Source organism: Leucoraja erinacea, chromosome 6 (genome assembly GCF_028641065.1).
Source record: "Leucoraja erinacea ecotype New England chromosome 6, Leri_hhj_1, whole genome shotgun sequence".
NCBI lineage: Eukaryota > Metazoa > Chordata > Chondrichthyes > Rajiformes > Rajidae > Leucoraja > Leucoraja erinaceus.
The window spans coordinates 52,677,850-52,694,664 of record NC_073382.1 but is presented as its reverse complement, the minus strand read 5'-3'; the positions used below and the strand labels follow the sequence as shown (position 1 = coordinate 52,694,664).

The window sequence follows — 16,815 nt, the reverse complement described above, 5'->3', positions numbered from 1 at the left end:
CCTGTCAGTCAGAGGGTGTTGTCCCGCCCAACCCCGCCTCTGCTTCCTCATTGGTCTGCGGGCAGCGAACTTTCCGGAATAGTGGTGGGAGGGCGGGCGGCTGCGGGGCAAATGTCCGGCCACTCCTGTCGGCTAAAGGGGGCATGAAACTGTGGAAGGAGGCGGCAGGGCTCGGCTGCAAGATGGAGGGCGTGCGTTGGGCTTTCGGTTGCGGCCCCTGGCGGCCTCGCTGCTCCGAGTGGCTGCTGGCGGCTCGCTGTGTGCAGGACGAGGAGAGGGAGCGCATCGGCCGCTTTATCTTCGCCAAAGACGCCAAGGCCGCCATGGTAACTACAGGTCCATCACCGGTTTTCCGGCACCCTGGGTTCCAGAGGAAGAAGTTCTCCTCTCGCCGAAGGGGGTTCAGCAACATCCACTCTCGCTGCACCCACTCTGTGATTCCTCCTGCTCGACATTGTCCTTGATCAACATACCCTTTGTCCTGCTTTCACACCTTACACTTCCTTATATTTGCATCTCCCTCTCCCCTGACATAGTCTGCAGAAGGGTCTCGACCTGAAGCAACTCCCATTCCTTCTCTCCAGAGATGATGCGTGTCCCGCTGAGTTACTCCAGCATTCTGTGTCTCTCTTCACCTTTTCTGGATTATCCGTATTCCTGGACCAGCAGAGATCACAGCCTCCGAGAGGAGCCCAACGGTACCAGAAGAAGTGTCTCGACCTGAAATGTCACATTCCCTTTCTCCAGAAATGCTGCCTGACCTGCCTGCCTCCAGCTTTCCAGTTTTTTGTGTCCATATTATTTGATACTGGAAAGGGCTGCTGAGGGGCTGAAATAGCAGGTCCGCTATGGAAACGGATTGTCCGGCCCAAGGAACCCTGCCACAGGAGATAAATATGACCCGTCGGTTGGTGCAGAGATCTTGATGTGATCGAGATTGACAGTCTTGGCCACCCTAAGTGATGTTTTTTTGGGGCAGTTCCTGGTTGGGAGGGGGGGGGGGGGTTCAAGGATTGCTGGACCTCCAGTTGCCTGGCGGACCTGTACAACAGCTGATGGTGGCGGAAACTTTTGGTGGCATCTCTGGAGAAAGGAAATAGGTGATGTTTTTGGAAAGAGACCCTTTGATTTGATTGGATAGCATTCAAAACAAAGCTTTTCACTGTACCTCGGTACACATGACCGTAATGAACGTCACCCTAAAGATTCAAACAAACATGCCTGTGGGTTTCTAAAATGTGAATGGAAAATAATCTGACTCTTGGGAGAGAAACAAATTCAGATTTGCTTCAGAAAACGCTGGAAAAAAAGGTGGGACAGGCCAAGGACTGGCAAGTGATAGGTGGATACAAGTGGGGGGGATTTTTATTGGCAGATGGGTTGCAAAAAGATCAGAAAAGAAGACAAAAGTCTGTAAAATGAGGAGAGGAGGATTACATTTTGAAGCCAGAGGAAGGGATATAGGAGGAGGGGGAATGGGGCGGCATAATGGGAGAAAGGGGTGCCCATCCAGGTGCAGCATAGAGAAAGGGGGTGGAAAGTGGGAAGGTAGACAAAAGTGCTGGAGAAACTCAGCGGGTGCAGCAGCATCTATGGAGCGAAGGAAATAGGCAACGTTTCGGGCCGAAACCCTTCTTCTGATTGATGTAGGGTGGGGGGGGGCACACGGGGAGAAGAAAGGGAAAAGGTTTAGGAGCCTGAGCGCTGAGGGAGAGCTGAGAAGTGGAGGAGCAGCAAGGGTTACCGGAAATTGGTGGATTCAATGTTTATGCAGCTAGGGTGCAGACTGCCCAAGCGGAATATGAAGTGCTGAACCTCCAATTTCCGGTGGTGCTCACTCTGGCCATGGCGGAGGCCCAGGACAGAGGTCGGATTCGGAAGTAGGAAGTTGGGTTCAGCTACCTAAAAGTGGAGAATTTAATGTTTATGCTGTTGGATTGTAAGGTACCCAAGCAAACAATAAGGTGATGTTCTTCCAGTTTGCATGTGGCTGCATTCTTGCAAATGTGAAGGCCCAGTTCAGAAAAGTCAGTATGGGAATGGGAAGAGGAGTTAAAATGGTTAGCAATCTGGAGAACTGGCTGGCCTGTATGGACCAAGCACAAGTGTTAATCTAAATGGTAACTTATCAGTGCTTAGTTTCTCCCATGTAAAGGAGATCTAATGACAGGTTATTTATGTTCATTTTGTTTCTCTTGCTAGAGATGCTAATTGACTTGCTTCCCAACTGTATTTCCCAGCATATTATTGTTATTTTGGATTTATAGCAAATATGCTATCTTTTGTGGCAATATATTTCTTTCTCATGAGGTGTTAACAGGCAGATAAAAATAGGGAAATAATAGTCATTTTTTTATGATAAAGCACACTAGACATCAAGGTTAATATCTCTATTAGTTATTGAAAATTCTATGAAAATAGAAGTGTTTTTTGTGGTGTGGAGCAATGTTCATGGTTTTGAATTGTCCTGTGGCTATTGTAAGAAACTACTTGAGTATTGACAGAAGATGCTTTTCCATAAAATTGCATTTCTCTTTAAAATCCATACATATTGGTGAGTTAAATGTTCTGAAGTATTCTGCAGAATGGGGAACATATTTCCTGATTGGACAGGCTAGATGCAGGAAAATATGTTCCCTTTGTTCGGGGAGTCCAGAACCAGGGGTCACAGTTTAAGAATAAGGGGTAGATTATTTAGGACTGAGATGAGGAAAAACTTTTTCACCCAGAGAGTTGTGAATCTGTGGAATTCTCTGCCACAGAAGGCAGTGGAGGCCAATCCACTGGATGTTTTCAAGAGAGAGTTAGATTTAGCTCAGGGCTAATGGAATCAAGCGATATGGGGGAGAAAGCAAGAACGATGTACTGATTTTGGATGATCAGCCATGATCACATTGAATGGTGATGCTGGCTCGAAGGGCCGATTGGCCTACTCCTGCACCTATTTTCTATGTTTCTAATTGCATTCCATTGGTACACTCATCTGCTACTAGAACTACCAACTACATAGAATACAAAGGAACAGACTGCTGCAGCAGAATACTTCAGAATGGTTGTGTGACATGGATCCATATAGAACAATTAGTTACCAAAACTACGTAATTCTTTAGAAAAATTCAATTTCTTTGGTTAAGTATAGTACAGATTTTATAATATTTTGCATAAAACTAAACTGCTCTGACTTCAGGAAATGGAATTTAACAATGAAAATAATACAAGTACATGGTTGATCAGACAGTGTACAACGCTCATTAAGCCATAGAACTGTGCACAGTTCTGGTTCCTGTGCTATTGGAGACGGTGCAGTGAGGATTAATGAGAATTTTGCAACAACTGGGAAATTGTATGAGGAAAGATAGGGTTATTTTTTTGGAACGGGGAGACTGAAGAGAAGTTTTAATTGAGATGTATAAAGTTGAGGGGTTCTCCAAGAATAAATAAGAAGGATCTACCTTCCCTTGTAGACGGATCAAAAAACAGGGGGCATGCTGTGAACTAATTGTGGAAGAATTGGAGAGGAGATTTTTTTTTCATTCAGAGGGTGATGGAAACGTGGAATTGCTGTCTCAAAGAGTGGTGGAGGCAGAAATGCTTGTTACTTTTTGGATGTGCACTTGAAGGGCTGTGATCTGCAGATCTACACGCTGGACCATAGAAATAGGCTACGTAGCCCAAATTCTTTCGATATGATGAGCTGAATTCCCACCTTCTGTAGCAAATCTTAAATTCTATGAAGCAACAAATGGGGGAGGATTGTGGGCCAAATCATGCTATACCCATCGCAGTGTCGGGACCCCCCTGATGTGCCCACTCAGCTGGCCTATGTTTTTGGATGTGTATGTTGAAAATAAGGTGAAAAATGAGCAGTGGGCAGACTTTCGGGGCTTCCAACCCCAGAAAAAACTGACTGTTTTTGATAGTTAGAAACAAGGAACTGCAGATGCTGGTTTACAAAGAAAACAAAGTGCTGGAGTAACTCAGCAGGTCAAGCAGCATTCTTGGAGAGCCTAGATAAGTGACAGACATTGTCAGGAGGAAGAAAGCTGGAGAAGAAATGGTGTAGGACAAAGAGTGTCAGGTAATGTCGTTACCGGTGGGGGCGCTGCACTGGCAGCAGCCCTGTCAGCAGCGTGTTAGTCTTTTTCAACTTTTTTAATTTTTTTAGTATGTCTTAAAGTCTGTTTTTAGTGTTTCTTGGTGTGTTTTGTGTGGGGGTGGTGGGGGGGGGTAAGGGGGAAACCGTTTCGGCCGCCTCCTCCATGGAGAGGCGACTTTTTCCAGGTCGCCTCCCCCGTGGCCTAACAGCGAGGATCGGCGCGGCTTTCCCGGAGACGCGCCCGGGGCTCGGGGCTCCGGCGGCGGGTGCAGCGTGGACTGTCAAGCTGGGGCTCGCTGTAGGGGAGCGCTCCGTTCCGTTTGGCCCGCAGCAGAGGCAGCCTGAAGCCGGGGTCTGCACAGCTCCAGCTGGCGCGGCGTCTACAGCCCGGGATCCCTCGAGGGGGACCCTGGGGAAGAAGAAGCTTCCACCGCCGGCCCGCGGCCAACTTCTACCGCGGGTCAGGTATGGACTTACAACCCCTGGAGGGGAGCTTCGACTGCCGGCCCTGCAGACTGCGGTGCTTACGGCTGCGACGTGGGGGAACTTTAAATCTTGTTATGCGGCCTTAACAACTAATAGCCGCGGTCTCCGGTGGGGAGGAGCCGACTCTGGACTTACCTGGACTTGTACACTTTTTTTACCAGCTGGAACCCGCAGCAACGGCTGCGGAGGGTTGAGGTCCCACCACGGGGGGAAATGGAGGAGGACTAAAATGTGTGCCTTTCCACCACAGTGATTAAATGCTGTGGTGGATGTTTATGTTAATAATTTTATTGTTTTTTGTGTGTGCCCTTTATCATTGTATCGCTGCTGACGTATCATTTCACTTGCACTTTTTGTGCAATGTGACAAATAAACCGTTGTATTGTATTGTATTGTAATGGGTGAACATAGGCGAGGGGGAGATTTTGATAGGCAGATAGTTAGACAAAATCCAGAGATGAAAAAACACAGGTGTGAGACAAAGCATTGAAGAATTACAAGTTGTGAAGCTTTTAAACTTCCATGTTAACTGACATGCCTGATCTATGGAGTATTTCCAACGTTTTCTGTTTTTATTGTAATAACATGTATTTTTTCTGTTAGAACATTTTGGCCGCAATGCTTTCTTTCTTGTTTCCTATTTTCCATGATTTCTCTATAATCCTAAAATCTATCTCCATCTTGAATATATTCAATGACTCAACCTCCATTGGGTTAGATATTTCCAAAATTCATAACTCTTGGAAGAAATTTACTTTAACCTGCAACTTAAAGCAGCAACACCTTATTATGAGACTGTCCATAACCCAAGAGGGAAAATGTCATCTCAGCATTTACCCCGACAAGTCCTTCCAATTCTTCTATACTTCAAGATCTCCTTCCATAGGCCCGATCTGCTTAGTTTTCTTGCCAAGAATCTACATAGGAAATCTGAGTGACTATTCTTTTAAATATATCTCCCCCTTAAATGATTAAACTAATGATTACTGCTTCATTAAGTTCCAAATATAATGAGGATAGTTGGTAATTTGAGTGCAATTACCCTTGCAAATTGGAAGCATAGGTCTTATTAATGTGCCTAAGCAAACAAAATGCTGATACTCTACAAGTTAGTCAATGTGAATCGTTGATGTAAGTTTTTTATTTAAGAGAAACTAAGTTCAAACGCAGGTGCCTAGAGGAAAAAAAGGGTCATTAAACGTGTTATTTTCTTAATCATTTTTATATGACATGGATCTCCTGTGTATCATTAATTAACTTTCATAATTTTTGGCACAACAGGCAGCTTAAATTTTAAATCAACAGCAATTTTGATTGGCCTGGTTTTAAAACTGAAAACGAAATAGTGTAGTGTAATAAAAATACTAAAGATGCTTCATCTATCGTAATGAATATTACTTTTTATTTTGAGGCCCTTAAGGCAAACATTACAAACATGTTAATTCATGTCATAGGAGCAGAATTGGGCTATTCAGCTATTCAATCCTGGCTGATCTATCTCACCATCTCAACCCGATGCTCCTGCCGTCTCCCCATAAACTTTGACACCCCTACTAATCAAGAACCTGTCATTCTAAGCTTTAAAAAATATACAGTGACGGGTGTCGGGGTTATGGGGAAAAGACGGGAGAATGGGGTTAGGGGGAAGAGATAGATAGCCATGATTGAATGGTGGAATATACTGGATGAGCCGAATGGCCTAATTCTGCTCCTATCACTTATGACTTGGCCTCCATAGCTGCCTGTGGCAAGGAATGCCACAGATTTACCACCCTCATATCATACAGCAATATTTCAACCATAGTGTTAGAACTGTCTTTTGAATATTGTTATTGATTAGTAGGACTGGATGTTATAATCCCTAAGGTTCTTCACCACAACTGACATCTGGTATTCTTGGGGATGACCACTAGGTGATTTTGCTGGACCTTTGTCAATCAGACACATCTTCAGCACTTTTTGTGTATCTGAAACCCGTCACTGATGGGTGTTTCCCAGCCACAGATGCAGCCAGACTGCCCTCTGTCGAGGCACTGGCCCACCATTCAGGTTGATTCAGCCCTAGGTGTGTGTCCAAAACGCTGATTAGCGTTGGCCTCTAGATGACGTGGCAGCCCTGACAGGGTCTTTCCCTCTTCAGCCACAGCCAGTGACTGCTCCTGGTTGTCTGCTTTTTTCCTTTCATCTTGATCTCTAGGACTGGATGTTACAATCCCTATGGTTCTTCACCACAACTGACTGTATTCTTGGGGGTGATTAGGGATTTTGCTACAATCGTGTCCTTTAGGTGGGACAGTACTTCACTTGTGTTTAGCTTCGACACCCTCAGTCGAGGCTGGGTATGGTGATCACCCTGTGGACTGTGGTGGTTATTGACCTGCCACTGGGCTTCACTCGACTGATTTGGCCTACCTCTTAGACGGTAATGGTCAATGCGAGGCCCCACACTAAGCTCTCCCAGGCACTTTTCCCTGCCCTGGTGGATCTTGAAACCCTTCTCTGATGTTATCTTTTCCCAGCCACAGATGCAGCTTCGTAGTTTATGTACTGCCAGGGCTGTTGCTCGGTCTACTGTTGTGCTAGTTCTCTTATTCATAGTTGATTCCTTCCGTAGCAATATAAGGGTGGATCCTGCTGGCATGAGGAGCTAGCCCATGCCAGCCCCGGTGGGGGTCTATTCCCTCCGCTCAGCACTCTCTCCAGGCCGTCACTAGGGCTTTCCCTGGTTGTCAGCTGCCCTTTTTGCAGCAGTCACTGGTTTGATCCAGATGTTCATATTGATTAGTAGGACTGGATGTTACAATCCCTAAGGTTCTTCACCACAACTGACCGGTATTCTTGTGGGTGATCACTAGGTGATTTTGCTACCAATCAGACACATCTTTAGTTGTGTACCTCAACTTCACTGGGTGTTTAGGCCTTTTATCACAAGACACCCTCAGTCGAGGCAGGCCCACCGCAGGGTGATCAGCCTTGGGTGTGTGTCTTATGGTTAGCCTCTAGATTGAAATAAAGTCAATTGAGATTATTACCATTTCAGCTTTAAAATATCAAGGGATTTCTTCAGTGGAGCAATCATTACTTGATAAAATTATTGAAATAGCGTTTGCAGCCATCATCTGGAATTAAAAGGAAAATGTAATCACAAAGAACACTTTTCTAGATATTGTTCTGTAGACGTTGATAGGTTTTTGGTAAATTGTCTGTGTTGTCACTCTGAGATGAGTTTGCAGAGCAAATGTCAGCAGACAGTTGAAGCATTATAGCTGGACCAGATACTGTCCTTACCAGATCCACTCATTATGATGTGAATTGATTGCAATGTTGCAAATATCTGTACAGTTGAACAGTCTCAACTTTCCATTATTGCATCACTGACTCGGTTCCTCTTCAATTTATTTTCTTAAAGAGTGGACGACTCATGATCAGGAAGTTAATTGCTGAAAAGATGAAGATTCCCTGGAATGAAATCCAGCTAAAACGGACTATTAAAGGAAAACCGTTTCTTGCCAATCCTGTCCTCAACATCATCCCAAATCTTAACTTTAATATTTCACATCAAGGAGATTATACTGTTTTGGCAGCAGAACCTATTTTGCAAGTTGGTGTAGATATCATGAAGACTGACTTTCCAGGTAAGAAAACTTGAGATATTGTCTCAAGATAAATAGATTGTTAGTTCATGGTAGCTAAAAGTAGAGAAATAAGACTTGGATTAAGGAAAAATATCTCACAATTTATTCATGCATGTAGAAATGTTCTATATTTTCTCCTGATAACTTCCAAGCGGACAGAAAATATTTAGCAGTCTGTTTCCTTTGGGAGCCATGAGTACCTTTTCCATTTTCTCTAGCTTATGCTCTGTCCAGTTATGATGACTGAGTCTTTTTGAGTTTATTTAGAGTATTATTTTTCAATGGGAAAGAAAAACATACAATATTTTTCTAGGTTGCTCAAGAATTTTAATAATATTTGGCAACAATAGCATGATGACATATACTACATATATTAAGAAAAACTGGAATGAACTGGGTTTATCATAGTCGCAGTTATGCCGCACAGAAATAGGCTCTTCGGCCCAACTTGCCCAGGCATACATTTGTAGCCCTCTACTTGTATTTTGAATTCATTACGACAATAAATATGACTAAAACACAGTAAGTAATGGATGGTTCAATTGGTATTTGTCATAGGTACTGTGAATGTTTTGCATACAGTTTAGTGACAATCCTACTCCACATTAGGCACAATCATACTAAGTGTAAGAGTGTAAGACGATAGATCACACTAGGTCAGTATGCAAGAGTTGCCATGTTTTAGGCACCATCTTGTACCCTGCCTGTCCAGATTTATTTTTAAGTGTTAGTCATTGCCTAGCAATGGCACTGGGTTGGAGTTGCAGGTGTTGGCCTTGCCAGACAATATGACAATGTTCTCTACCGCCGCTCCATGCCACTGCAGGCTCGGTCGCTTGGAGCAACCAACATAAAGATGTTATCTCGTTGCAATTTTAGTGGTTTGTTTTTATAAAAGTGAGTATGATGCACTAATATCAACATTGCCAGATCTCTGGGGCATCTCCAAGGTCAGTTTCTGTTGTGTGTACAGGCGGTCCATATTTTACACAAGTGTTTCTGTTCCTTAGAACTGTCCACTAGCTCATTTCACCATCTGTTTTCTACAGCTACAAGTTTTGTATATTTCTACATACACTCAATACAGTTCTGTCATTTCATTGAATAATGACCCTAATGCTGCCCATAATTCAACTAATGGAATATAATCTATCATTCATTAACAAATACCTTGAAACAAATTATTATTATTAGCTTGAATTATTAGCTCCGATATGTTTCATGGAGACATGGCTCCACGAGGACATCCGAGTTCAACGCGAGTGTGGACGGCTTTCAGATTGTTCAGGAGGACAGGGACTGCAGAGAGAGTGGCAAGTGTAAAGGAAGAGGACTTTCCACTCTCATTAACAACAAATTGTGCAACCCTGGTCACATAGTGGTTAAGGAATGTGTATGTAGCCTGGACATTGAACTGATGGCTGTGGGTCTCCGTCCAAACTATGTGTCCAGGGAAGTCTCACATACCATTGTGATGGCATTCCTCCGTCCACCAACCCGCTATGCGCATGTGACGTCATCCACACAGTCACCGCGAGACTCCAGACCCAGCACCCGAGTGCTTTCATTGCAATCTCAGGAGATTTCAACCAAGTGACTTTGGACGCTACCCTACTCACTTTCATTCAGTTTGTTGACTGTCCCACCAGGGATATGAAAACATTGGACCTGCTGTATGCCGATGTTAAAGAGGCGTGCAGCTCCATAGCCCTTCCGCCACTGGGAAGATCCGGCCACAACCTGGTTTACCTCCTACCCAGGTATAAGCCAATGATCCAGAGGCTGCCTGTGACCACAAGGTCAGTGAGAAGGCGGTCACAGGTGTCCAATGATGCTCTAATGGGCTGTTTAGAGGTCACAAAGTGGGATACATTTTGTAGACCCCATGGAGAGGATATTGATGAACTTACGGACTGTGTTACCAGCTGCATAAAGTTCTGTGTGGATTACGTTGTCTCTGAGGAGACTGTACACTGTTTCCCGAACAACACGCCCTGGGTCACCAGTGAGATAAAGACCCTTCACAACCAGAAGAAGAGCCCTTCAGGAATGGTGACAGGGAGGAGGTGAAACGGGTGCAGAAAGACCTGAAAGCGAGACTGAGACGGGGCAAGGACAACTACCAGAGGAAGCTGGAGCTGAAACTTCAGCAGAACAACATGAGCGATGTGTTGAGCGGTATGAAGAGCATTACATGCTGCAAGATGACCAGTGGCCTGGGGAGGGAAAGCAATCAGGACTGAACCAACAAGCTGTGTTTTTAATAGATTTGATGATGGGGCCTTTGCCCACCCTCTCCCCGACAGACTCCCCCGCTCATTCCCCCTGGTCCACTTCCTCTGCCCTTTCTTTGGCGAGGCTGACGATCAAGGCTGAGCAGGTGAGGAAGGAGCTGAGCAGTCTCTGCCCAGGCAAAGCCCATGAGTCCCAATGGTGTCAGCCCTAGGGTACTCAAGGTGTGTGCCAGCCAGTTGTATGGAGTACTCCAGCATATCTTCAGCCTGAGCCTGTGGTGTGGAAGATATCCTGTCTGGTTCCTGTACCAAAGAGGACGAGCCCCAGCTCCTCTAATGACTACAGACTGGTGGTGCTGACTTCACACATCATGAAGTCCTTGGAGATGCTCATTCACCTGCGACCCCTGGTTAAACCCTGCCTGGAACCCTGCAGTTCGCATACCAAACAAAGATGGGGTTGAGGACGTCATCATCCATCTGCTCCATCATTCCTTTGCTCAACTGGATAAGCTGAGAAGCATTGTGAGAGTCATGTTTATTAACTTCTCCAGTGCTTTTAACACGATCAGGCCTGCACTGCTAGGGAGCAAACTGACGAAGATGTGGGTGGATACTCCATTGGTGTCCTGGATCGCCAACTACCTGACTGGTCGACCACAATATGTCAGGATGCAGAACTGTGTCCCGGACATGGTGGTGAGCAACACAGGGGCGATCCTCTCTCCCTTCCTCTTTACCATCTACACCTCGGACTTCAGATATAACTCCTGTCTCCTGCCTCCTGCAGAAGTTTTCAGATAACTGTGCAATAAGAGAGTTTGGTATTCCGAAAAATGCAAGAAAGCATGGGATTTGTCAAAGGTCAGTCGTGATAAAGAAAAAGGGAACTGTATAAACTGTATAAATTCTTATCCTTATTCATAATTTTTGTGTGAAAATATATTTAATCTGAGGAACGGTGGTGCCAGGTAGTGGGAGAGCGGGGTGTAACAGTGAAAGAGAAGGGGCAGAGCGAGTGGGAAACAGTGAGTGACTGAACCAGCGGAGAGACATTCTCGGCAGCTGAGCTGTTGCTTGTGTACAGACCTGCGTTTCATCCGTAGTCAGGATCGAACCAGTGTTTCGGGCATTGCAAGCACTGTGGAATTGCTTCTGGTCCGTCCCCGTCCGGTCCTGAGTGTCCCATCCCTGTCTGGGGGCGGCCGGAGCACAGTTGAGCTGGAGTTAGCGCTTCCCCTCCCTGGCTGTAAGCCTGGGGCCGCACTGGCACCACTGAATCACCTGTAGCTCAACACCAACAAGGCTAATGGACCTGTCCCACTTGCGGCAATTTTTTAAGGGGACTACCAGCGAATACGACAACGGAATTCAACAAAGTCAGCACCGACAACAACCTACATCACCTGGCGACATCCTACGACATCCTGGCGACAACCTACGACAGCTCGTACGTTAAGCTACGCTCATTGACGTCATACCCATGGTCGCCACTGTCCAGCGGCGATCAGAAATCACTACTACTGTTTGGGAGACTGAGGTGTCGACACAACCATACAAGGCAACACCCAGGCGACCATGAGGTGACAGCCTAGTCGCCTAGAAAATTGCCTAAGTGGGTCAGGCTCATAAGGTGTTGGTGGTGAACACCCTGTCTCCATCAATGGTGTAGATGTGCAATTTACCAGAGAGTACAAATAACTTGGATTGGACCTGGACAGTAAACTGGACTGGTCCAGGAATGCTGAGACCCTGTACAAGAAGGGACAGAGCTGGCTGTACTTTTTGAGAAGGCTCCGCTCCTTCAATGTCTGCAGTAAGATGCTGCAGATGGGCAAAGGTTGTGGACACCAATAGGATCAACAAAATCGTCAGGAAGGCTGGCTTCGTCCTGGGGGCAAAGTTGGATTCATGGTAGATTGTCTTGGAGGGCAGGATGCTCCTTAAACTGCGGAGCATCCTGGGCAATACTGCATGACACACTGGTCAACCTGAGGTGTACCTTCAGCAACAGATTGGTTCCAACAAGATGCAGGACAGAACGCCACAAGAGATCCTTCTTCCCTGTGACTATCAAACTTTACAGCGACCCCTTCTGTCGTGGGATAGACTGAAGCTGAAACTGACTCTTTCCCCCCCCCCCCCCCCCCCCCCCCCCCCCCCACAAATCTTTGCACATCCCCCAAGCTTTCCACTCGTCACTTTAATTTCATATTTCATGTATTTTGTGTGTGTTTTTTAATGGCTTGGCAGATCAATTTCCCTCCTGGGATAAATCAAGTTGTATTGTACCATAAAATGCTTTAAAAATAGATGGGACAATTTGTGTAATGTCAATGTATTGTAAGTACAATCAATCAATACAATCAGTTTTATTTGTCACATTGCACATAAAGTGCAAGTGAAATGAATTTGCCAGCAGCGGTACAATGATAAAGAACACACAAAAACACATGAAAAATTTAACACAAACATCCAGATGTACAGGGCGTCCAGATGTACAGACAGGTAAAAGTCCAGGTAAGTCCAGAACCGAATCTTCCCCACCGGAGACTGCAGCTTCAGGTTGGTGCAGGCCGGCGGTCAAAGATTTAAAGTCCCCGCCGCGCCGCAGCGAGAAGCACCGCAGGGCCGGCAGTCTAAGCTCCCCCCCAGGGGTCCCCAGCAAGGGATCCCGCTCCTGATGGTTAGTCCATGCCGCGCCCAAGGTAGAAGTAGGCCGCGGGCCAGCGGTGGAAGCTTCTTCCCCCGGGTCAACCAACGAGGGATCCCAGGCTGTGGACGCCGCGCCAGCTGGAGCTCTGCAGACCGCGACTTCAGGCTGCCGAGGGCCTCCAGCGAGCCCCGGCGAAGGCTTGCTGGCTCCGCGCCGAGAGTCCGCGCTGCGCCCGCCGCTGTAGCCCCGGACGCGTCCCAGGGAAAGGCAGTCCGATCCTCGTTGTTAGGCCATGGGGGTGGCAACCTGGAAAAGGTTGCCTCTCCGTGGAGGAGGCGACTGAAATGACACCACCACCCACACAAGGCACACAAAGAAACATTAAAAACATACATTAAAAGTTGAGCCATTCATAACCCAGGGAGTCCCTATATATTCACTACTTGATGTTGCAGCAATGGCCATTACCGCTTGAAAATAACATCACAGTTTCAATTAACTGACATTTCAACACGTAAAGAGGTCATTGTTACAATTAAAATTTATGTTTGTATGAAACATATTCCCTCACAGTAATTATGAACAAATTCCACAAGATGGTGCCTCTGAGCTGCAGTTGTGATTAGATCCACAAAGTCCAAATTGCAATATTCTGCGAGACTTACTACTCATCAGACTTCTCATTCATTGTTACGGATCTAAATGTCACCATTCTTCATTGTAGTAAACTATAGAAAATTGAAATGCACAAAAACTGGTCGATAGTGGCCAAGGAATTTATGCAACCTGACAATTAATAATTCTACTTGGTGCAGAGCAGCAACCAACAAAGCCACTTGAATGTTAAAGAATGTAACCATAGCAATTGAAGATAGATCAGAGGCAGTCACAAGCAAAGTGTCTAGTTATATAACCTTGCTTTGGGAATGGTGTCCATTTCTGATTGCTCACGCCGCGATTGCCACCTGTATGGTCGTGAGTAGTCGCTCAAAGAGTCATACCCTTTTGTGGTCGCCGCTTGATTTTCACCATTTTGAAAATTATCAGCAACCTACTGCGACTATGACGGGTGCTGGCAAGTCGCTGAAAAAATCGCGCAAGTGGGACAGTCCCTTTACTTACATTCAGTGCCAAATATTTACAATTTTGTTTTGAGTTGTGGAAATGGAAGAACAACAACTATGCTGAGTGATGAAGAAGATATATTCATGTTCACTCCATTTGCTGTGGTTGTTGGTGACCTAAGCAAGAAAAGAGAAATCAGAATATGTTTCAAGGTCATGCAAAACGAGTCAGCTATACATTCAAGCAGCAGCTGCAGAATTGAGGAGTGAGTTCATGTACTCGGCCCTAAGCTATTTCTGGGCATGATAATACTGACAGGCTTTCCCACTATTATTGCCTAACGGGAGTTTGGTTTTACCAACAGATCGTCGATATCCACGTCCATTGCATGGATTGGAATACATTCCAGATGCTTAGTGCATGGCACTTGACATATTCTAAAGTTTGTCATTTCTTTGTGTGACTAGTTTGGACCAAAATATATTTGCCCTATTTAAGATCACCGAACCAATCCGATATTCTTATCATAACAGTATACTATCAGATTTGTACAAAAGACAGAGTGCATAATTCAGTCACGGTTAACGTAGTCAAATCGCCTGCCAGAAATCCTTCTGCAATCAGCATATCAAACGCCATTGTGGTCAAACTCTACATTGAATCTGATAGATTTTCCTTTAATAGACAAAATCAGATGGGCTTCATTGTGTTGACTGTTGGTCTTCATATCTGTTTATCTGAGATAGTATTGGGAAGTCGGGTATAAATTGTAGTCACCAAAATTAGATGTGTTTGGTTGGTGGATTGGAGGTAGAACTAGAATTTTGGGATGTGGATATTTGGTTGTGGAAGAATATTAGAATATTTAGTTGTGGAAGAATATTAGAATATTTTGTCCTTTGTCACCTTGCTTCGTCTCAGAAGTCAAGTATATAGTCCCCAGAAATTAGCACAGATGATGCTGCAGTTTGGGATGGCGATTTCAGTGAGGCAACGTTGGCATTGGGCCATGCTTCCAAAGACTGTTTAATGCTGCTCAGTGAATATGTTCTTAAGTTATTTAAGGAGTAATAAATCTTGGTTCGGTTTAATGCAGTAACTCATTCAATTCTTAATTGTCTGACAGAATTAAAGACAATGGAGCTGCAGTCAAATAGTGTTCTTATCAGAATGTATTGAAGCTGCCACAATCACAAAAGGCAGCTTTAGTTAATCTTCGGAATAAATCAGGATCTTGATTAAATAGCATAACCTGGAATGGGGCCCATTGTAACACGTTCACTATCAAATTTATTGTGGATGGAATACTACAATATTTGCTCTGATCCAGAATTAATTTCAGGACAGATTTAGCACAGTTTAATGATTTCGCAAAGGAGGATTCAAATATGAAGGTTGTTGGAATAAAAACTTCATAATTGTAAGGTTAAAAATATAATTTAAGAACCACAGTGCTTGATATTTCTTGTTTCTTAATTCCTTATTTTGAAACTGTTTCCACAAGAAGAGAAAATATTCTGTCGGTTTCGATGCCATCATCTCCTTCAGAATTTTAAAGATACTATAATCTTAAGAATGGATTTTTGGGCATCCTGTTCAACTTCTATGTATTCATCCGCTTCTTATTCTGAGAGTTAATCCTTAAACCTTTACAGTTTGCAATGCAAGTATATTCTAACTTTTAAATATTAAGTGCAAGTACTCCAGGTAGGTCTTACCAATGCTCTGAAACATTCGATCAACATTTCCCTACATTTCTAAATGCATAACATGAGCCTCCCTAATTACTTATTTATTGTGTCTGCATGCTACATGTTTGTTTCATGTCCTAGGGCTCCCAGATCTCTTTATACTCCAGCCATATATGTTTTCTCACTTAATTTAAATCATTTTGCTTTTTGTTCTTCCTTCGTGAGTGAACAACTTCCCATTTCCCCACATTATTACTCAATTTGCCAACTTATCACCCGCAACCTTTACCTATTTCCATTACGTTGCAGATTCTTTGTGTCCTCTTCAAGGTGTACATCAGCAAATTTGACTGCAGCTCTTTGGGTCTCTTGATCCAATTCATGAGTAGGTAGTAAATAATTGAAGTCCCAGCACTGATCCCTCTAGTACCTCAAGGATTCAAGGTGAGTTTATTGTCACATGTACCAATTAGGGTACAGAGATATTCAGATTGCCGTACAGTCATATCAATAAAGAGCAACAAGACCCCCAAATAATTTTTTAACATGAACATCTCACATTCCTCACTGTGATAGAAGTCAAAAAGAAAGTTCAAACTTCTTCCCTTTTTTGTTCCCCCGCGGTCGGGGCACTCGAAACTTTTGTTGTCGGGGCGAACTTGGCTCCCGCAACCAGCGGTCGAGCCCTCCGCATCGGGGTAATCAAGCTCCTGCGTCGAGGGGATCTCAACTCCCCGCGCCAGGCGATTGGACTCCCGAGTCGGGACCGGTCGAACCTCATGCGGCTTGGAGCTTCCTGACATCAGTCTCTACCCGAGACTACGAGCTCCTCGATGTTGAAATCCACAGGCCGCAGTTGGAGCGTCGATCCCAGGCAAGGGATCACAGTCTCCGACGGTATGTCCACAGCCCCGCAGTGAGGCTCAGAGTCAGTCACGAGCTAGGCCTCTAG

The 16,815-nt window shown here is 44.9% G+C and overlaps 1 protein-coding gene across 2 annotated transcripts in view; it reads left to right on the top strand.

The window, feature by feature from the left end:
• The first annotated feature begins 73 nt into the window (after positions 1–73).
• Positions 74–16,815, top strand: part of aasdhppt (aminoadipate-semialdehyde dehydrogenase-phosphopantetheinyl transferase) — a 34,345-nt gene continuing 17,603 nt past the window's right edge. The window contains exons 1-2 of one of the 2 annotated variants that reach the window (XM_055637053.1): positions 74–326; positions 7,992–8,217. In XM_055637053.1, the coding sequence (XP_055493028.1) occupies positions 144–326; positions 7,992–8,217 (409 nt within the window). In that variant the 5' untranslated portion in view covers positions 74–143. The remainder of the gene's footprint in view (positions 327–7,991; positions 8,218–16,815) is intronic. The other variant, XM_055637052.1, reaches the window with a different exon arrangement.